Raw genomic sequence first — 23924 nt, forward strand, 5'->3', positions numbered from 1 at the left:
CATGCAGTAGCCTCTCTGGAACGAATAGTGCAGAGACAACCTGTTCCAGAAGGACAAGCCAGGAGACTTAGCATAATCATACAGTGAGTTGCCCAGGTCAGTCATGGCTATGCACATAGCTACATCAGAAATCTTTGGGAATGGAACTGGATGGATTTCCCAAAAACAAGCAGTCAATATATATATATATATATATATATATATATATATATATATATATATATATATATATATATATCTTGCATTGACTACAGAGAGCCATGCAACTTCCTTGAATAATTACAATATCTATTTCCAGTCATATGCTACACTGATGAATTTGTATTCCACAGAACCCATGGAAATAGCTTTGTGTGACCTCAGTGTTAAGAGGGACAGAGAGACCCGAGAGTTCACTGACCAGACAGCCAGTCTAGCTTTTCAGTGTATTCTGGGCTCAATAAGAGTCCTTGTTTCAAAAAACTAACATTGAATAAAATAAAGTTGAGAGGGAAACAGCCAATGCTGACCTCTAACCTCCTTGAAGCACATACACTACACCCAGCTACACACAAAATAAAATATTTTAAAATTTAAAGAGGATGCCAATAAAGATGGTATCACATTTAAACCATACCAAATGATGCAGACTCTTAATTCTACTCAGTGGCTTTCTCCATCTTAGAAAAACCACGCATGGAAAACAAAACAGTTAACTTCCCGTTAATATTCATGTAAAGCCAAGAAGTTTACCTCTTAGGTTTAAATTGAAAGGATTCTAGTTGAGACTAGAAATCAAAACAGATTGAAATCCTGATAATTCCAAAGCAACTGAGAGCAGCCAACCTGAGAGGGTGGCATTGTGGCGGCTCCTTTGGTTCATTTTGGTGAAGATGGGTCTCAATACACAGTCTTCTCATGTTCAGTATCTTTTGCACTGAACTGCACCCTGACCCCTAAACAAGAGTTTTCAAATGGGAAGCAGATGGGAATACTACTTAAAACACCTTAATGAGAAAAAAACAAACAAACAAACAAACCCTCAGATGTTCAAAAGTTATTTTATATGTAATTAAAGAAGTATCTGAATTTTTAACCGCAGCCAAGAGGCTTCTTACTTTTATAGTTGTTCTTAAGATTATCAGAATGGAAAATACAGGTGAGATAAGGTTTAAAAAAACACTACATTTATTTATTTATTTATTTATTTATTTATTTATTTATTCCTGCTTCAGTAAAAATTCATAGCTAGGTACCTTCCCTTTCCCTGCAATAGATAGAGGTGCTTAGCATTTCAAAGGCCAGTGGAGATGTCATTATTATTCATTTGACAGTGCTGCATCTGTAATGCAGGATCCAGGCTTGCAGTAACCATGTTGCAGACCCCTCCTCCTAGGTGTTCCATATCATTGGCTTGCTTTAGCTTGGCATGGCAGAGATGCTTAAGTCATCCTGAAAGTCAGGAGGCCCCAGAGAAGCAGGGCAGCGTAATGTCTGCTCAGAGGCAGACCATGCTGTGAGCCTAGACCACACTCAACAGATGCTCAGCACCCTGATGCCAGCAGCTCCTAGGAACCTGGGTTACCTTCTTACCATCCTGGCTGGCTGATGGAGGTATGCTGAAGACAGGATTGTGCCCCTCCCTGTGGTTCTCAGCCTCCTGAAATAATGCATGGCCAAGAAATTGTAATTTCCCCAGGCAAAGTCTAGGCAAAGGAAAAGTCATGATTGTCCAGTGGTGGTCAGGACCGAACCTTGACAAGGACTACTTAATTATTTATACCGCTTGCCCTTCTGCCTACACCTAAGTCTCATATTAGGAACTCAGTGGTTGTCTGTGGCCATACCTTTATTTCTCATCCCAATATGCCCATAAAAGTGTCACAATTACTTGTGTCGTTAGTTGACCTACTGAGAATAGGCAGCCAACAGTAGGTCCATAGTGCTGCCAGGGCACAGGCACTGACCCTAACAACTCCATAACAACCCTCACAGTTAGGCTTAGTTTTCTGGAAGAATTCCTACTGTGTGCCTCTGCTAATGCTGTTTCTTTCACTTCAAGCATCTGTCTCTGAGCAGCAAACACCATGAGCTAAGCCATTCAAGAACATGAACAATTTATTTCTGGGACACAAATGCAAAGTGAAATTGCTGTATGAGTTGAACAGACAACATGGTGATGACTAATCTCTAGGTCAAGTAGGGGAGATTTCAATCCAGCATAGGAACAGCCTCTGGGTGCACCGTGAGGGGTCTTCTACATTAGGGTAATAGAAAGATCTACCCCAAATATTCCAGTACCCCGCTTCAAGCTGGGATCCTGGAGTGTTTGAAAAGGAGGAAGTGAACTGAGTACCAGCATTTCTTCATCTCTGTTTCCTGCCTGGATGCCTCATGACCAGCTGCCTCCTGTTCTGGCCACCATGACTTCCTCATGGAAGGAAGATACCTTCAAGTTCTAGTCAGAGTAAGCCTTTCCTTCTTTAAGTTGCTTTTGTCAAGAAATTTGTCATAGCAACAAGACCAGTAACTATTAATAAAAGAAGACTTACCAGGATTAAATCCGTTATCATCATTGTTTCTTGTAACCCCTGTGAAGGTTAAGGAGCCTCATTACCTCCCAGTTTCTTTTTCAGGGCTTGTGATGATTGACAGGCTCTCATGTCTACAGCTGAGATTTTAGCGTTTATATTTAATACTTTGTTGTCTTTATGATTTTCTTAAGCATAAAATCTGTATGTTCTTTAAATTGACTACTGTGTGCTATCTTTCTGAAATATTTAGTAGAGTATCCTTGATATGTATTTGCTGGCTGAAATAAGGAAGTGCTGAATATTCACTGAATAGACCCTAGACTATGTTCCTTGTGGGAAGCTGAGTTGTCCCCAAGGTAGATGAGGAACCTACCATCACATCGTGGAAAAGGATAGTTCCAGTTCCTGTCAGTGCCATGCTGACAGGTGAGCACAGGGTGGCCTAGCAAGATGTAGCCAGGGTAGCACTCAAAGGAGATGGACTGGCCCACGCTGTAATCCGAGTTGATCATGAACCCGTTCTGGAATGCGGGTGGGTCCGGGCAGTTCTGTAACTCATAAGCTGAAAGGAGAAATAGACAGCATCAAGTACCCAGCAGGGGTTGGGCTCAAAATATTATAGAGGAGGAACATAGGAACATAAGTCCAGTCGGCTACTAAGGATATAAGTGTCTAAAACTGTCTCTCCTATCCTGAGTGAGTCAACTGATAAGTAGTAGGAGGAGAATTATAATCACATGCATTTAGTAACCACTTAGTGTGCATATCCATAGACACATGGCACACACAAAATAGGAATCTGACAAGGTTTATTACATTGGAGAGAAATTATATGTGTAAGTTAAGTTAGAAAGTAATAGAAGTGAACAAAAAGACCTGTCTGGAATGCTGAGTGAACATAGACCCAATGTGTCTCTGATTTTAGGAGACACACCGATGTTCTCTGTGCTTCCAGATCAAATCATGCTTTGTTTTGTTTTACTCAGTCATTTAATACAAATAATATAGGAAATCCTCTTCATTTTCTTTTCCTAGAAATATAGAACTGTGGAACCACAAAGCTAGCAATTACTCTTTGCATAAATGGTATCATAACCATTGTAGTTTATCATTAAAATAATTATGCTCTACTGAGTATAGGTTTTCATATCTTTAATAGAATCATGAAAAGTAGAGGCAATTGGAGCTTTATGAGTCCAAGGCCATCCTTGGCTTTAGAGTGATTCTTTGTCTTAAATATATAAATATGTCCGAGTAAAATTTCTAGGATGATAGCATGTGCTGGTCCCATGCTATGGCCACAAGTTTACCTGGGAATCAGGAGTGTGAGCTACTCCACACATCACGTATGATCCTGGCTAGTCTCAGAACCAAACATCCCACATGCTGCTGTCCTTTTGTCTCTGGAGCTACCAATGCATATAGAAATATCCCGACTCCCTTTTCAAGTCAGGTGATATCCTGGAGAAGCCACTGTGGAGGAGGCTGCTTAGTCTCCCTTCCATGAAGAATACAGGCTCCTATGCTGCATGTCATCAGGTAAGGAGGCAGTGGTGGAAAGTTTGGGAGATGAGGATCTAGCTAGAGGGATGGCCATTGGTGCACGATTACCTTTACACAGGTCCCTTCCTTGCATATTTCTTCCTATCCACCATGAAGTATATTGCCTTCTCCGCACCTTCTCTTCACCTCTAAGCACACAGGGTCTAGGAAATCATGAACTGAATTCTCCAAAACTATCAGCCAAAATAACCCCTTTCTCCTAAGATGCTTATTTCTGATAACATGTCACCAAAGCACAGAGGTAATTATCACAGAGACCAGGGAAGCCCCTCAAACATTGCTAAAAAGATCAGGAGTCCTAGGTATCCTTTCACAGACAATAGAACCCTCAGGGATAATGGAAAAGAGATGGCAGACTCACAAAAGTGTGAAGTGGAACCCAGCGTGCATATAAACTGTGCATTCCACCATTGGAGGTGAATGTGTGGCTTGAAATTCATAAAAACAGTACTGGAAAGTACTCTGGGCTGTGATGCATCAAATACAAAGACTTTCTGTCTTTGTATAAACTACTTGAAGTTGAGAGACCATAGGAGAAATGAATCAATCATCTCCCGAGCAGGCTGGGGACATGAATGAGCATACTGCAAGGAAACTCATAAACGAAGCATGAAGCCACAGCATTAGAATGGGAGGCAGATAGAAGCTTAGACCTAAGAGGCAGATCTGAGTACCTTCTGGGTAGTGAGACCTCATGGTCTCAACATCCCTATGGAAGCCCTGTGGAAAGATTCCAGGTGGGTACATCCAATAGAGGCTGGGTATAATCTGAACGATCTGTGCAGGCTCTTTGAAGAGGGTCTTGAAGAACAATTGCCAAACATTAAGGAATATGGAATTTCATTATCAATGGTTTATTTTTATTTGGGGAGGTACTAACACGGTATGCTTTCTCTTCAGGATGACAGTATGCAGTGGCCATGGGTCATTGGCTCACTCATTTAAGGCAACATAATTGGCCATAACCCCACAAGAGCAATCTTGACAACATCATGGGAAGACTGTATTCTTAAGTACACTAGCAGTACTGTTTGCAGAAATCTCTGTCCTGAGGATAATTTCAAGGTAGAAAAGGCTACGTATTTGAGTATGTCAATTGCAACATTATTTAAATTAAGGTAATCCAAAAGTCTAAAGAAATACTATCTGACATAATATTGAACACACACAGTGCAGGGCTGACTAATTTTAAAAGGTGTGGAAGAGATATCACAGTTTTAGTTCCTAATTTTGTTCTTCTCTTGGGCTAGTGAGTGGCACAATACTCTCTTGTGATTGTGGGCAGTGACAGGGAGCCTCCGATCCCATCCAGCTCTGTGGTTGCTAGGAGAAACCACCCACACTTGACAGTATGTTGTGATGCTAATCTGAGATGCTCCACAGACCTGGGTGTTAAATACAGCTTTAGCTTACAATACTGTCAGCTTGTCATGGTTTCAATATGAAACTCCTACAGGCTTATGTGTTTTAACACAGTCTCCAGCTGATAGCCTATTAGGGAAAGTTGTGGAAACTATGGGGAAGGGATAAATGGCTAGAGAGCCAGCATTTTGATTGACTTTCAAGGATTACATGAGCTCCCCAGACTGCTTCTCTTTCTGTTTCCTTTTCTTTCCTCTTTTTCAAATATATTTATTTTTAATCATTAATATGCATGTGTCTCTATGAGTATGTACCATGCCTGTGGGTGTCCATGGAGGTTAGAAGTGTTGGATTCCCTGGAGCTACAGGGGCAGATGGCTCAGCCACTTGACATGGGTGCTTGGAATGGCGTTCAGGTCCTCTAGAAGAAACATACATGCTCTAAACACTGCTGAGCCATTTTTCCAAGTTCCTTGCCACATGCTCTAGCCCTGATGTTCTGTTGGACCAAGTTAGCTTGCCTTGAATCTCTGAAATCACCCTTTCCTTAACATGTTCATCTCAGACATTCTGCCATTGAGAAGAGGACATTATTATGTGCAGTTTGCAGTGGGGTTGTGAGGATGGAACAAAGGAGCCGAGATGCCTGTGTACTATGGGGACACATTCTATGGGGACACATTTCCTGTCCTCCTGGTCATCTTCAGCATCAGGAAGATGCTTCACAGACAGCAATGGAATTACATGATTGAACCTGTCTGTGGATGACAATTTAAAAAATACTAAAGCTGAGCTATTGGCCTCACTTGCCTTTACAAATTATTACAAATGTAATTCAGTAGTGTCTCTAAGGAGCCTCAGAAACATGCCCAGGGATCCACAGTAAGAAAACATGAATTAGAAGAGATCCTAGAACCTCAAACATCTCAAAAGAACCCTTGGTCTTGGACTAGAGTTGGGGAAAACTTTAGAGAAGAGTAAGAACATCCAAAGTGTTGGGCAAAAAAAGCACAGCATAGGGTGGGGAACAAGTAGTCTAGAAGAAGCAGAGTTCAGTCTCAGGAGCAAGGGTTCTGCCCTGCACAGGAAAACAGATATGAAGAAAATGAGCCCTGCTCAGAAAGACACATCTTGTACATTTTCTCTTTTATGCAGAATCTAGACTTATTTATGCTAGAGTAGAAAAACTTCCTGGTCAAGATACCAGACTCTTTGGCCTGGTAGAGACCTAATATTCCACCAGAGTGGTCAATTGCTTTAACTAAGGGTCACCTCTTTGGATGTGAACTCAGCTTAGGCCATGCTAAGGACTTGGGCAGAATAAATAATGAAGTAGTAAATTTTTCCTTCTTAGAATCCAACCCTAATGTAGAAGCTTATAGCCTACAGCCATAGAGAATGTCTATCTGCTTTCTTACATTATTTCAAAACACATCTTTTTCCCCTCTTTTTTTTCAATCTTTTTTTCTATGCATGCATGTTTTCTTTAATACTCCTGGCTTTTTTTGTGTAAGACATTGAATGCCCCTTCTCTTTTCTAAGGTCTCCCTCCCTGCCATGGGGATACTTGTCTACCATGTGTCTGACCTCCATGCTGGTTTAAAAGGCATGCCCCTCACATTACCATCTTCACTGCCTCTGCCATATAGATGCTGAGATTTACAGCTGCCTGCCCTGAGAATTTCTTTTCTTTTAAACTCTGATAAAATGAACTTAAAATTTCTGTTTGATTCAATTATAGATTCTTTTACTAATGGGACTAATATCCCCCAAAGGGGACCCTGATCCATACCCCCACATACCCCTCCCTGCTATTCACAGTCTGTTATTTGACTGTGAGTCTCCTTAGACGGCTCTGTAAACTATATACCACAGGGACGCCTTTGCCTCTCAGGGGCCTCCCTATTCTGAAGGCAGTAGATGTAGCCTTTTCTTGAGAACCAGAAGTGTATCCACACTGTGTCTGCCACTCACCCTCACAATGTTGCTTGAACCTCAAATGACTGTAGATGCAGGCTCTCCACAAGGGAAATTCCATGCAGTGTTCAACTGTGTACCAAGATCCTTTGTCTAATATACTATTTTAGTTTTTTCACAATAAAATCACCTGCCCCACTCAGCTTTACTTTGGACACAATGAATGTGATGGGAAAAAGTACCCTTCAATGTAGCTAATAAGGCTGCTGGTAAAACCCCCAAGGAAATAAGCAAAATGAAAGGTGATTGCCCATTCTCAGGAAAGGCAAAGCAAATGAAACTACCTGCAATCTAACCTAGACTTCATTGAAAACACCATTCAGAGTTCAGTTGTGTCCTGGAGGCTTGATATACAAGTATCACTCACAGAAGTATTCCTCACTAAACAAAGTCATGGATCATAGATATCTGTAGTGAACATCACACACACACACACACACACACACACACACACACACACACACTACATTTTATTAACTTTGTTGTAAAGTTTGCTGGATAATTTAAGAACTATAATTGGGTTTTCTTTAAGGATGGATGAAGCTGGGGCTGAAGGCAGCAGCCATTTCTACCCACACAATCAGCCTCTGTGACAGGCTTGAATTGGGGAATTCAAGTGGCCTTTCAGCCTGAAACTCATGATTCTATGCCAATAGCTGCAGGCTATTATAATAGTTGGAAAAAGAGGTTTTTCTTCTCCTAATAGCATCTAAGCTATAGATGGTGGCCCACACAATTTCTCAGTTAAGCACACACATAAGCTTGCAATTTATCCATGTTGGCTGTTCTTGGAAACTGGCTGGCTGGCACGTCCCTTAGTAACTAGGGATACCATCATGGCTCTCAGGAATACTTGCCTTGTATACAATCTCAGTGGTTACATGACCTCTAGTCCAAGTATCTCCTGATGAAATAAATCAGATTACTACTACAACTGCTACCCAATCTAGACCCTGGGCTACCTGAGGACTTGTCTAGAACATCTTTAACCAAATTGTTTCTCATAGCCTGGACCACAATGGTATCTCATGTTTTGGTTCACCAAAGGGTAAATGAATAACTTTCATGCCATAAAATAATTTTTCTCTATTGGCTCAAAGGGCTCCTGCTCCAGAAGTGACAAAAGAGGGATGAAGGAAGTTGGCAGAAATAGTCCTTTTCCCTTCAGAGGAGCCATATCAAGAAAAGTAGCAAATCTTGAACACTGGGCCCTCCTCTCTATGAGTCTAGTCTAGATCATAGGAAATCCCTACTTAGATGGACTTCCTCTATCATAATAAAGGATGCTCTGGAGAAGATGGCACTGACTCAGCTATTTGTTGCCCAGTTGGAAGCATTCTTATTGGAAGTCATTCTTCAGTCAAGAGCCTCACACAGAGAAGAAAACACACTTAGGTGAGAGGAAGCAGGGAGGCCCTGCCAAGGTTTGCCCATGGAATTTCTAGATGTTCACAACATCATAGCGGGAAAAAGGTTTCATAAGTATATCAGCTTCACATGTCAATGATGATGTAAATGATGGTTGTGTCCATAGTAACAGTTAGTATATCAGAATAAACACTTCAATGAACATTGTACAGAGAGGCTAATTGGTTGCTGCAAACTATAGCTCCTCCCCTCTACAAAGTTAATTCGCATAAAAACTCAAGGTTTTCTCATTGTAATCATAAACAAGCAGATTTTCCATATCTTATGGTCTTTAAAAAATATGTGTACTTAGCACACACACACAACACAAAAAGTAAGGAACACTCGATATAGTTTTACCTTTGATGGTTGAAGTACACAAAGCTATTTTTAAGGTTTTCATAATTGGACAAGTATTATTTCAAGGAGGCATTATAATACAGGAGAAAGAGAGAAAGAGAGAGAGGGAGAAACAGAGAGAGAGGCAGACATACACACATATACACATACACATACACATGCACATGCACATGCACATGCACATGCACATACACATACACACACAGAGAGAAGCAGAGAGAGGCAGACACACAAACAGAGAAGCAGAGAAGCAGAGAGAGGCAGACACACATACACACATACACACATACACACACACACACACACACACACACAGAGAGAGAGAGAGAGAGAGAGAGAGAGAGAGAGAGAGAGAGAGAGAGAGATTTAACATCTCTGTAACCATGTGTAAAGGAGAAGAAAGTTCTTTAACCTGACAAAATTTCATAAGTATTTTCACATAGAAGCACTAAGCCCTGCTGCATGTAGCCTCACCCTTTATGTGAAGCTGAGACAACAGCCACTACCCATGTCCACGCCTAGTCATCATGTTTCATAAGTACCCCTTGTGACAGGCAATGGAACCAGCAGTGATTGTTCTAATGTCTGTTTCATTTTCAGATTGATGCCTAGCTCAATAAACAATAGCTACATACACTCATTCTCCCCAGTACTTCACTTAGAAAAGGGACACAGATATTTCACATTACTAATAGCAAAATCTCTTTTCTAAGTCATTTAACTTCAAGACAGCTCTAACCACAAGTAGCATTTTTGACCTTTAAGCAGCCAGAAATATATGACAAAGCTGAGGAATAAGACACTCGCTGCAGACATCACTGTGAGTGACAAGACATGTCCTCAAGATATATGCATCTTCTTATGGGTAATTGATTGTACTCAAAGCTTATAAATCTTGTGTAGAAACTATGAATGCCTATGTGTCTAACAAATCAATGTCAGGGTTCGTTTGCCAATCTCTACACTTTATACAATGACAAACACCAGTAAACTATTACACCATCATCCCTGTTAGATATGACAGTCTATGAGGAATGAGTATATTTCAAATTCATGCTGTCATTCTTCATTACATAACTGATTTTCATGCTTTCTGGTTATAAAAAATGAATTATAATAAATTATGCTTTTAGTGGCATCTTTAATGTGAATATTTAAAAACCAAGTGTCAAGTAGATAAAATATTTGCTCAGCCAACTAGATGTCTATATGGTTGACCTTCAAAGATCCAGATTCTAGAAGGCTAAGCAGGTGACATCACTGAGCAGAGCCACATGGAGTCAGAGTCTGCCTCCACTAAAAAGTCTGCCTCCACTCAACCCCAATATCTTATCCAGGGAAATGTTTCCAAAATTTTAATTTGCAAGAAGAAGGGAGAGCCAACCTATGGGTACCCCTCAAATTGTGTGGAATCTAATTTCAGACATCAGTAATTTGTAAAATCACAAACCATAGCAATATGTGACCTTTTGTCTCAGTGATTTTTATGTAGGCTTTACATGAGGTTAACTTGTTTACAAATCATTTAGCTTAGATTAAAATAATTTTCAGAGACCTGGAAATTATCAAAAGTACCATTGAACAGTAAAATTCTATCGATGAAGTAGTTTGGAAAGCAAAGGTAGCCTGGGACTGTGTATTTGAGGTCTGTACTCAGTTTCATTTCAAGGAAACTGAAATGTTGGATGCAGAATCAGGGAACTCAAGAAGAGGGACACCTTGAATGTGCTGCATCTGCTGGAGTTGGCCAATAATTTGAGACATAACTGTGTAACTGTTTTCTTATTGGCTCAGATATTAAAATTATGCCAATTAACACTGAAATCTACTCTAGTGTAACCAATTACAAGAGAATGATTAATAATGAAAGTTAATATTTCAACAGTATTAGGTACAAAATGGGCCCTAAAATGGCAGTACTAGTGATAATGCCCTAAACAGAAGGACTGTGACCAGGCAAACAGAAGCCTAAACTCAGCATTCCTCGGGAATCTCGTAATATAAGATTCTATGTACCAGGACCTCCCTTAATCCACCTCGAATGGCCAACAGGCTCTGGTGAGGATATCTGGTTCTCAGTCAATGGAAACAGCTTACATCAATTCAAAGAACTCTATCCTGATGACTATCATAGAAATCTGCATGCTTTCCCACCATTTTGCTTTTCTCTGTCCTTCAAGAGATACCTGTGGCAGTTTGATGCCCAAATTAACTTTTCTTTCTACCCACAGAGTGGTCTAGTTTGGTGGTGTCACTCTTTCCTCACTTACAAACTAGAGTAAAAATAGGCTTGGACAAGATGGACAGGAAATACAAGAAGTAGGATACACATGGCAAAGATCATAATTTTATTTTTCTCTGTCTGAACTCACATAGTTAAGTGTTTATATCACTTAAGTACACTGAGAGTACATCTCTAGGAGATATTTACAACAGCTAAAAACTCACTGTAAACTCAAGTAAAGTATATACTGTTGCTGGCTTCCCAGTACCTCAGTTACTATTTCTATAGTGAGGTATTTCAAATGTGAACCTGACCTTCAAAAGATGAGTTAATATGCGTGCAATTAGAGGTGGCAGCTTCCACTGCCACATGGTCTTGGCACTCTACCCTCAATCTCTAGGCTATACTTTAGAACCGAGGTCCAGTTCTCTTACCAATCTATGTTGAGTACAGAAACTAAACAAACATCCCCCAGCATCTGTGTCAACCAAGGGCGAAGCAGAGCTTGCTGACTCAGTGCTATGACTAAAGTATCTGGAATGGGTCATCAGGAGGTTGGACCTATCCCCATGTCTGGTCTGACTGTGGATCTAATTCAGAGGTACAACAGCCATGCCATGTCTGGCCACAGGGTAAGAGGAGGGAGAAGACAAAGAGTGGCTAAGCCTCCATGTAAGGGTTTCTCTCCAGGAGCATCACCAGAGCCTGGAAGCAAGGATGGGGCTTCTTCAGGTTTTCTTTCCTTGTCTTCTCTCCAATCACATATATAAGAACAGCATCTCCATGACAGAAACCTGATAAAAGCTTCTTTCAAAGATTAAGACCCAGGGTTTCTAAGGAACATTTTATCTGTCACCCCTGCAGACAGAGCTCTGTCCTACCTCTAGGGGCCTGAGCCTAGAGTGGAGGCTCTGCTGACCCTGGGACTGAGCTGCTGTTCTTTCTAAAAAATTTTTTAGGGTGGTGGTTCTCAACCTGTGGGTCATGACCTCACTGGAGGTCAAACTATCTTTTTACAGAGATCATATATCAGATAATCTACCTATCAGATTTTTATATTATGATTCATAACAGTATTAAATTATAGTTATAAAGTAGCAGTGGAATAATTTTGTGGTTGGGGGTCACTACAGTATGAGGAACTGCAATCAAGGGCCACAGCATTAGGAAGGTTGGGAACCACCGACTTAGAGTGAAGAGGCTGGCAAACTCAGAGGGCCTGTGGTCTTAACCCTTAATTGTCCAGCCCTCTGTTTAAAATTGCCATGAGAGCCTCACTCTTGAACACATTATCAAGATGTTTCTTGTATCCTAAAGGCAGCTTGAGAAACAAGTGCTGTGCTCAGGCCAAAGACAGATCAGATGGTTCTGTGAGATCAGACTCTTATCTGAGATGGTAAAGCTCTTCCCCAAAGGGGCACAAAGCATGCTGTCTGTCAAGGCACCGATACACAGGCTAGACACACAGGTAGAGGACACATGGAACCCTGATGGCTAACCCAATATGCACCACCCAGAGATGATACATCTTGGGCAAAACCCCCAGAAGCACAGGAGGGAACCAGCTTGTAGAAAGCCTCAACCCTCAGACACTTCACATGTATAGTTTAATACATACAGTCACCTTCTTAGGTCATGTCTGTGCTCTGCAAGGTTCTTAGAGCCACCCTGAGGTAGACAAGGCTACCTTCTGGTAATCATCATTCATGCCAGCAAAACACAGAACCCAGAAGCTTAAAAGACTCCATACAAATACTGCCCAAACTGCAAAGGTTTGCCAGCACAGGAAGGAAGCCATTCCTCTGCAGTACTACGTTCTTGTTCTTTCAGAAGTGAAACTGCTAATGAGTGTTTTTAAAAGGCTTCTTTTCAACAACACAGAGCTGCAGAAGAGGTAAGCCTTCAGTCATAAATGATTTGAATATCAACGCCTTATGGAAGAACTTTAAATATGAGGTTAAATTCTTTTTTAATGACTCTCTCTTGGTAAACAATTTCTACACTTCTGTTATTTTATATTTCTGCTGGAAGGAAACTCATGGTAAACAACTGATGTCCTTTGTGAATTCTGATGGACAAGTCACATTCCAGGATCCAAAAAATAAGGAGTCATCATAAGATCCAATTTTAAAAGGACTAGGCATGGTGGCACACACCTTTGATGCCAGCACCTAGGAGGCATGCGCACGTTTGTCTCTGTAAGATCAAATCCAGACTGGACTATGTATTGAGACTGTGTCTCAAAGGAGGACAAAATAGCTCAGAATTACTCACTATGTAAAGGCATTTGCTGCTGCTATGACTTGTGACCTGAGCTCTAGCTCTGTGACACACATAGTGGAAGAAAAAAACTACTCTTGCAAGTTGTCTTTGACCTCCACGTTTGTGAAATAGCACATGTGTCTCCCTTACAATAACAATTAAAAAATGTGGATTTTAAACAAAGGTTTATTTATTCTTATTTTATATGCATGAACGCTTTGAGCACATACACATCTGTGCATCGCAAGTGTTCAGTGCCCAAAGAGGCCAGAAGAGGGCTTCGAGAACTAGAGTTTCAGACAGATGTGGGTGCTTGGTCATGAATCTGGACTCTGCAAGACCAGCCAGGGTTCTTTCTGTTCTTGCCTATTCTTAGCCACTGACACACACACACACACACACACACACACAGAGAGAGAGAGAGAGAGAGAGAGAGAGAGAGAGAGAGAGAGAGAGAGAGAGAGAGGCAGAGAGAGACAGAGAGAGAGAGACAGAGGCAGAGAGACAGAGAGACAGAGAGAGAGATTTCAGAAGTGTTTAAGCCAAAGCCTCTGCCCTGGCCAGAGGTCAGATACATTAGAAAGGAGGTCTAGGTTTGCCTTTTTTTAAAATGAATATCCTTATCTAGAGGCTATATGTGAGGGTAAGACAGAAAACTCTATTGGCTTCCAGTAAACACCTTTAGAATTGGATTCTGGTCAAAAGAATAAAATCTCCTTCTGGCTCTGGGTCTGGAGATACTACATTCTGATTTGTTTTCAAGATTAAAGCATTACTTTTCACTGCTTTCCCCAATAGCCATAAAACTAAACTAAGAGTTGATCTAACTGGGCATATCAATTACTTATGAAAAGACCAACCCCTCAGGAAGGTTGGTTCACATAAACCCATGCTTAAGAGATGAGGGGAAGGATTATTTCTTTAATGATATGATGTATCCATTCTTCTGAGAAGCTCCTCCTTTGGTCATAGTACTGATGGACACATTTCTATCTATATCTACAAAACTGGTCTGCTTTTATGAATTATTTAAAGCATGAATGCTTTCTTTGTAAAGTTTCTTTTCCTTCCAAAGCTTGGGTCTTCTTCTTTTTAAAGTTTTCTTCTCTTTCCAAAGCCTGGGTTTGCTTTGATTGGTATTATAAACTTTCTCATTCTTTTTTTGAGGCTAGTTTCAGTCCACCATGTGGTTGTTTTAACAAACATCACTTTCCTCCCTCCTTTCCCTCTCCCTGGCAGTTGGCAATGCTTGCACTTTGCCTACTCAGTTGTTTCTGTTTTAAACTCTAATACAATTATCACTGAGCTTCCTTCAGAGTCCCTTTCCTAATTACTATTAAGAGTAAGTATCTAAACAGGGAACTTTGAATTTTCCCTACAATCCAGAAAGGAACGCAGTATGAAACCAAATATCGACAGGACAGGACAGCATCTATGCCAGCACCTGCACTGGCAGGGATTAGGTAGACAGGCTGTGCTGTCTGCAGTAAGTAGAGACTGAAATAGACTTCATTTAATGAGCAGTCAACAGCATAGAACCAACCCTAATAAAGAAGTGCCCCACATAGTGCAGGGACTTCCCTGCAACCCAGAAGCCGTAGAATAAAGGTCCTTTAGTACTGAGGAGGAAACATCACCAAGTACAGTATTCACATGGCACACTGGGGACTAGCATGAACCAGGTACTACTGAAGCATGGAACAGATCTGCAGTGGCTACTACTCTCCCACGCTATTCCTTCTGGGAGAATCTTTATTAAACCTATGCATAGGCAATTGATTCCAGAGTTTGAGAAGACCCAGAACATCTGTTGGCTTAGTCTAGTTCTCGTGCAGTACAAAACAAGACAGAACAAAACAAGACAAAATAAAAACCACTCCAAATTTCAGACACTTACAGTAAGACACTTCTCAACTGGCATGCCAGTTCTTCATCCTGAAGTCACTTGGGATCCCAGGCTCATCTGACAGCCATGACAACAAACCATTAAATATTTCTTCTCAAAGGACTCAGAGTACCAGCAAAGCATACCTCTATACTTGGTCATGCTGGAGCAGTGAACTCGAGTCCTGATGGGGGTAGCATTAATGCCCTCTACACATGGAGAGATTTATGTTAAACGCACATCATTCTAAGGAAGTCAACCATAGCTGGGAGATAGGTTAGATAGAGTTCTTCCATGCTGTGCCCATGATCTGAGTTCTACAGCAATCCCTGAAGGAGAGTGAAAAGGATATTTCCCTCTATTTCCTCCTGACTGGATTCCTCTTTTCAGAGACCCCAATTCTGAAGGTCCATGTTAACATTTTAGATAACAATGTAAGGAACACCATCAGAGAGTCAACCCTAAACTCCAGCTTGTCACTGTGATAAAATGCCAAAGCCCTGTTTCTGAGGACTGTTTATAAAACAAAGGGGGAACAAATGAGTCAACCATGAGCATTTTCAACTGCATCTGATTTAACTATATTTGGAGGAAGGCCAACAAAATGATTTCAGGTGTAATAAAAATGCCAAGCTTTCTGACAATTGAAAGGTGATTTGGAATAAACTGAGGGGAATTTTCTCAGTGATTTTGTGTTTGGATGAGTGAGAGAGGAGAATGATTTGCTTCTGAACTGCTTCTTTTTCCTGAATGTGGTGGTTTGAATAAGGATGTCCCACATAGGCTCATATATTTAAACATTTAGTCACCAGAGAGTAGAGCTGTTTAAAAGGATTATAGGGACCAGGAGGTGTGACCTTGTTGGAGTAGATATAGCCTTGTTGGACAAAGTATGTCCCTTGGCATGGGCTTTGAGTTTTCAAAAGCCCATGCTAGGCCTAGTCTGTGGGGAGCGGGTGTGGCAGCCAGCTAAAATGGCACCTAAGCTTATGAATGGCACCTGCCTTATTTTATGAATGGCGCCTGACTTCCTCACATACCCCGGTCAGAGCCACGTCCGCAGAACTATTGCGCAGACTCCAGAACTATTGCGCAGACTCGCTGCCACGCAGAATCAGGCCATTTGATGTGTGCCAATGGTGTATGCCCACGTGGCAGGCTCTGAGTGACCAGGCATGGGGATAAAAGGGAAAGTGGAACTGGGATCTGGGGCTTCCAGAGAGATATTATAAAAAGGTTCCTGAGTAAATTTCGTTGGGAAGAATCCCGTATTGTGTCACTCCTTTCTGCGGGGGTCGGAACGGTTAGTGATACCAGTCATGCTCTCTCTTCCTCCTGCATATGGATCAGGATGTAGAGCTATTTCTCCAGGATCATGTCTGCCTGTGTGTCACCATACTTTGTGTCATGATGATAATAGATAAAACCTCTGAAACTTAAAGAAAGCCCCGATTAAATATCTTCTTTTATAAGAGTTGCCTTGGCAATGATGTCTCTTCACAGCAATAGAAAAATGACTGAGACACTGATGTACCTAGCAAGGTTCAAACAGAGTAAAGTGCATGATGCTGAGCCAAGAAGGCACAAGTGCCTGGGGCTGCCTGTATTATCTTTGATATTGGTGGATTCTTCTGGTCCAGTCAATGTCCCAAAGGGCTATAAGGGAGAAGTGATAGAAGAGAAGGCTCTGTGACTGCAGGTGTATGATCACCAGGAAGAGAGTAGAGGGTATAAGGCTGAGAGTAGGGCCTGCACAATGTCTTCATGTGGCTAATAAATTTTCTTTGTTCTTAGCCCCATGTTCCAGGATACACCACAAGTCAGAGTCCAACAATGCTTTGGGGATCAATTTGGCTTCATGAGGCTTTAACCAATCAAGGAGATTTAGGATTAAATACAGTAAAAGAAGCATCTGTAGATTCATCTATTTTGTTGCTTACCTTGGTAACTGAGTTTAAATCCTTGCCGGTTCTGTGAGTGGTCACTATAGAAGCGGATGAGGGTTTCGTGTGTGGTGCTCAGCAGAGATGCAGGCAGGTCAGGACCACTGAACTGGCCCATCATTGGACTGCTGTGATAAGGGCCATTCTGGATCTCCAGGTAGTCATGGTTGGCTTCAGTTGAGAAATTTAGAAATTTGATATGTGCACCTATAAGAAAACATGCCATCTTCAGAAAGTTCACAATAATGTGCCTCAAATCAAGGGTGAACAGAGGGATTATCACCTCATTTCTGAAAGACAGGGCAGCATGGTAGAAGAAATACTGTATCTTTGAAGACACACCTTAGTCTAATTCTGGGTGATCTTTGTCTGCAAAATTCATACTCATTAATCAATTTCTTTCGTGTAGAAGTACTGCTGGCATCATATCACAGAGAAGCAGAAACAACATTCTTAGAATGGCAACTTAAGGAAACATCCCTACATCAATGATTATAAGAAAAACACAAGGCTAGCCTCACACATGGCATGCCAATCATGGTTTTATCAAAAGAGAAGTCAATATTAAATTAAAATGAGACCTAAATTATGAACATCAGTAATAAAAGAAGAGAAAAGTTTCTTTCTTATTCTTTTTCCCCTTCCTATAATGTGGTTCTAAGATCAAACCAGGGGTGTCCTACATAGTAGACCAGTACTCTGTCACTAAACTAGTCTCATTCCCTCTTGATTTTGATGGTAAAAATGTTTTTATGTTAAAAAGTTAAATCCAGTGCTTACATGAGCTATTCTATGTAAGATTAGCTACAGAGAAAATGGCATCTCCAAGGAAGAGGCTCATAAAAAGTCAGGTGAGGAAAGGGTTATGAAAGGAAGCTAAAGAGGGAATTGTGGGTAATAAAGAAATAAACAATTCTATAAATTTAAAGTATTTCAAAGAAAACTTGCAGGAAGGAAACATATCAAACTATTGTCTTTTTAGTCAAGTTGGCATAAGGCCAATGACCCTGTCAGAATTCTCTTTGCCAACTTCTCTCTCAAAATCACTAAGCGAGTCAATGCTTAATGTCATTTTAACTCTATAGGTGAGTACAGGGCCTCAGCAGCATCAGCTATGTCCACTGTCACACAAGGAAGGTCGCAGCAAGGTTTATAGCCAGCTCAGATGAACAATGTCCTTGTTTTCTGTGGATTATTATGATGCAAGCTAGAGCAGAGCCAATCAAATGCACTCTGCTACTTCTTGGAGAAAATGAGCTTGTATTAGGTGTGTTCAATTTGGCTCAACCACGAAGGATGACTGAGAGAAGCTGGCTGGTGCAAAACGTTAGAAAGAGGCCAAGGGGACAGAAGTTAGAAGAGAAAGAGATATCTTCAATTAGTAAGCCAAACTTTGAATTTATTTTAAAATTAAGTGTGGGCTTCATCTTATATCATCCTGGCAGATACATAACTTTCTCATTGGGAGGCTGGTAAAGGATGCCCAATCTATTATTCTGGGATTAAAAAAAAATTCAGAAGAAATTCAAAGACTACAGCCACATCAAGAGCCAACTACATAGAAGATGGCCAACATCCAAACAGCAGAGGGTGGAGAAAAGGTAGCTTTTCACTTATACAGAATTAAGCTTGAAAAGAAAGTGAAATAACAATTATAACATTGTGAGTGAAATTACCATTTTGAAAGGGATAAAGTATCCAGCCACATATCACAGTACCTAATACCTATCAGCAAATGAAACAGAACTTGGCTCTAATCTGTCTTATAGTGGGATTGTATCGTTATCTAATTTCTAACAAACTTCCTCCAATTTGACATTACAGAGCTCAACTGAAGGGATTAAAACAAATACAGCCTCGTCATCCTTTTATTATCTCATAGAATATTCTAAAACTCTGAGGATATAGCAAGACAACCAATCTAAGAGTATATCTCTGCTGAAATTTACACAGCGCTCTTTCATCTGGTCGTAGTTATGCTTTGAAGATCAAGTACAAATGCAGAGTCCACTGCAGAAAGGATTTGCCTTCCGACGTTGACAAAGCTTTAAATAGTAATGTGACCCTGACTTTGGAGCAAAGCACTCATTTTTAGCTGGTAGAATTTATGAGTATTAACTTCTCTGCTATGTGTGTAACAAACATTCTAAGGACCTTTTATACTTTCCTCACTATACAAGATGGTCCATTTTATAATTTAGAATATCATTTTCTTACACCGCACTACTGTTGTTTATAAAGAAAGGGATTATAAAAAACAAAACAAACAAAAAACAAAAGAATATCTAGGTGACATTTCTCTTAACTGCATCTTTACACATATTCAAGAAAGCAGACCCAGAAAGTCTAAGTAGACTCTACTTCAGTAGAGCAGCACACACAGCAGCATGAATCACTGAAAGATAAGAAATTAGCCCCAAACTATGGGGAAGGTGGCTGCTGAGACAGAGACCATTTAAATAGTCCTTGATGCCTAGTATAGGCCAGACATGAGAATTGGAAAAGGGAAAAAGTCATCATTATATAATTCTAACCTTAGAGTTTCTTACATGTTTGAAAAAGCATCTTGAAAAACAGCAAAGACAAGAAGTTTAAATGAAGAATTGTGGTTAGGAAAGAGCATTCCAAGTACCCATGATTACTGAATAAAAACTCTAGTGTTATCAGCAGGCTACCTACCTATATGTTCTTGGCTAATGAGGCCACTAAGGCCTAATGGGCCATGCTGTTGGATGCATGCCAGAAGTAGATAGGAAGTTGGCATTGCTGCAAACCTTTGCATATTTTAGCTTCAGGACATGGGGACATCAGACTGTGACTGAACTAAAAGCTCCATTCTTGCTGACTGGCTTCCATAGCACTGGAGGGTACCATGTGAGGTTCTGGGGGAGACTTGTCATTAATTGTCCTGCTTGGCTCTGAGCCTGCATTCTACAGTAGGAACATGCCAGTCAAGTTGTGCCTTCTGGGGCAATCAGGGATCAACTGTCATAGATGTCAATTGTTTTCCAATTGGATTGAAGGCCTATTCCATAGGAGACAATTTAATCTGGTACTATAAGTCAGGCCTAGGAGGACATAGACTTCAGTATAGAAGCAACTGCTACTGTTGTGTTAAACAGATGAGATTTTTCTGTCAAGTTGCCTTCTAATCATTTGTGATAATACACAAATATTACTATTAGCTTCAATTACTCATGGAAGTGAACTTTTTATATAATAAAAGATGGACTAGAGACGTCCCCCCCCCCCCAACCTGGTCAAACTCCTGAGACTAAATGACTATTGTGATATAGCAACCTAATAATCAGGTGTCTATATCATCAATCCTCCAATCTCAAGGCCCAGAGAAAGATGCTCAGAAAGGAACAAAAAGATATAAAACCCAGAGGAAGGGGGTACAGTGTTGTTTTCGGAATTAAAATACACCTTCTTTTATGGAGGTCCAAGGCCCTTTAAAGATGCTTGAAGTAAATGAAATTTACAAGGTTCCAGAAGTCTATAAAACTCAGTTGTCTCAGGAAGTTCCTGAAATTACAAAATTCACACAGGCTGTTCACAAGATTATACGTAAGCAGAAAGAACTTCTGTAGACAGAAGGACTCTTGAGTTTCCAAGCTCTCTATAAGTTGTACAGGGAACTTCAAGAATGCTGTCTATTCTATGGTGGGACTTTTTGAGAAGTAGCTTCTTTTGAGACATATATGCATCTGTAAGTAACTCCTCAACCATATTCCCATAAGTGATCCCAATAACTCACTGATTCACTAAGTTGGCCTTGGGTGGACTTGGACTTTCTTTGACCTGCCATTGGTGGGATGTCTTCCAAGGAAAAACCACTCAACTCCTTGAGGCCTTTGTCCTCCTCCCTGGTCTTTCCTACTTGACTTCTTTATGGCTCCAAATAAGTCCTGGGTCAAGACTCCATAAGCTGGTCCTCTTAGACTGCCCATTAAGCTCTCTTCTTACCTTGTCTAGCTAACCAAATGCTAGCTGACAACATCTTCTGTCATGTACCTGCTCAAGCCAGGCAGGGCCTTCATCCCACTGCATGGTCACAATGTTCTCTAATCAGCAAGTTGTCCAGTTATGTCTTCTCTAGAACTGTTTCTCTACATCATAGTTATAGCTCTTTGAAGAAGATGCTTTGAAAACTCTACAACCTTCTAGGACAATGGTTTATGTATAGCTTCTAATCATTCCTCATCTACATACAAGTGCTTGGCATCTAGGTGCTCAGTTACTACCACTTGGGATTTCCATTGAGTCCTTCCCTTGGTGCAATACAGTGTGGCTTTAGAAGAAAGAGAGAAGCTGAAGGCCAGATGAAGGGTCTACAGTGAGAAGGAAGACACAAGGGAGGTAGTCTAGCATGGGAGTTGGAGACTTTCACAAAGGTCATGTGTTTTTTTCGAGTCAGGGCAAAGTAAGATTTTAGTGTTTATAACAAAACCACTAATTTTGTAAAACAGATAACCCAAAAGACTAAAAGTTAATAGCTAAATACGTCTTAAAATTTCATAAACTAATAACCAACATATTATATAACTTAAAAGCAAATAAGATGCTTGATGCCCCAGTGGGAATGCAAGGCAATGAGGTGGGAGTGGTTGGGTGGGTGGGAGCATCACCCTCATAGAAGCAGCTGGGAGGAGGGTAGGATAGGAGGTTTTCAGAGAGGGGGTAACATTCAAAATGTAAATAAAATAACCAATAAAAAATAAAAAATAAAACAATAAAACATTTTGAATAAGATGCTATATTTCCAAATTTATGTTATATTGCATTTAGTATGCATTTCTTCGTGGCATGAAGAAAGCCCTAAAAACTACAAGCAAGAGTCACCATTTCCGAATTCCAGAGATAGACAAGAGTAGGCAGAGATGTAAAGGAGGAGACTGATAACTTATGGATGCCATGTCACGATATCATTCAGCTAATTAAATTTTACTTGAAGGGAATCACATGGTTGAATGGATTTATAAAGTTTCTGCTCTCAATATTCTTCTGTTAAAGCTCTCCTTAAATCTGAAATCTACTTCCAATCAAACACACAGACAAGTCAATGGATCACCACAATCACTCAGGGGAACTAAGCCAGGTAGAATAAACCCTGGCCCACTCACCATAGCCAATGGGCAGTGATATCTTCCAGGTGCAGTCCAAGTTGTTGGGGTATGAGCCTGGGAACCCTGGGCTCAGGATCACTCCACTCATACTGGTCAGTGTCCCACCACAGGTGGCTGTTAAAAAGAAGACCACAGGAATCTAGTAGAACTTTGTGCTCAGCAAGGATACCTAATTTAACCCAGTTTACTGGACCACAGTATTGAAGAGAAAGCTCAAGGACCTGCGGGTATCTAACAACAGTTTGTCGTGTAGGGCATATGTGCTAGTTACCCAAGGGTCCAGCTTTCCTCCTCACTGTGGGATACTTGGGAATCAAGATTCTTCTTGTATTGCCTTCTGGCATCATAGGCTCTTAGCAAAAATCAGCTGATTTAATAGTGCATTTAAAACAGGAATCAGGTTGACTTTGGCTTTACCGTTCCTGTTTGTGGTAGTATTGCTACCTATTAACTAACTGTTTGATTGATTATGCTTCTAATGTGTGTAACAAATGCACTTATGCTCCTACTGTGTGTAAATTAATGAGAACCATCCCTGAAGCCCCACAGCACTCATGAAGGCTGGGGTTCACATGGCCCTCATCAATGAGAGTAAGTAATTGGCCTGATGATTTACAACTGGCTATTCACAGATAGCCCCTCTGTTCTCCAGGATGGTCCACTTCTGTCTGGTTCTGGGATCCCAGTGTCCTTAGTAGCCTTAGTCCTAGGAGTCCCTTTAAATGGAGAATATAGCTGTTTGCAACCACTTATTCCAGATAATTTCACATCATGAAAATAGTAAGTCTGTATCAAAACTGTGTCTATGCTGTGCTACTGTGTCTGATATTTGCTAGTAAAGAAACAGGGCAAATTTTATAACAATATAAACATGTTTGCATTAAACACAAGGCTGATTCACCAGGAGCCCCTGCGTTTGACCATTTATGACCAGCTAAAGAGATAATTTCTAAGCACTCAGCTCATGTTTTCAGAAGCCTTTGTCAGAAAGAATGCACAGTAGGTTTTTTTTAATTTTCAATTTTTTTTCAATCATTAAAGTTAGATAACTTTACCCATCAAGGGCAACTTTCATGTGAGAAAATATTTACAAAGCAAGCATTGTGACTGTGGTTAGTTGCTTAAGACAGGCCATTGAAACTTGGGTTTCAACATTCTCTATGTCCAAGAACTAACTTTACATCTTCTGCTGATAAGATCTAGACACCAGCTCAGATAAAATCAGCATGTTTGTAACTTAGAGAGCAGCCTAGCAGGAAGCTGTCAGTGGGCGAGACTCATGTATGAAGTGCACACTCT

General features: G+C 40.7%; 1 protein-coding gene across 2 annotated transcripts in view; it reads right to left on the bottom strand.

Annotated features, from left to right (window-relative positions):
* Positions 1-23924, bottom strand: part of Csmd1 (CUB and Sushi multiple domains 1) — a 1522453-nt gene that overhangs the window by 105173 nt on the left and 1393356 nt on the right. For both annotated transcript variants that reach the window (XM_076913874.1, XM_034520246.2), the window contains exons 40-42: positions 22623-22739; positions 17494-17703; positions 2887-3075 (exon numbers count right to left, since the gene is read on the bottom strand). In XM_076913874.1, the coding sequence (XP_076769989.1) occupies positions 2887-3075; positions 17494-17703; positions 22623-22739 (516 nt within the window). The remainder of the gene's footprint in view (positions 1-2886; positions 3076-17493; positions 17704-22622; positions 22740-23924) is intronic.

The sequence above is a fragment of the Arvicanthis niloticus genome, chromosome 16 (genome assembly GCF_011762505.2).
Source record: "Arvicanthis niloticus isolate mArvNil1 chromosome 16, mArvNil1.pat.X, whole genome shotgun sequence".
Classification (NCBI taxonomy): Eukaryota; Metazoa; Chordata; class Mammalia; order Rodentia; family Muridae; genus Arvicanthis; species Arvicanthis niloticus.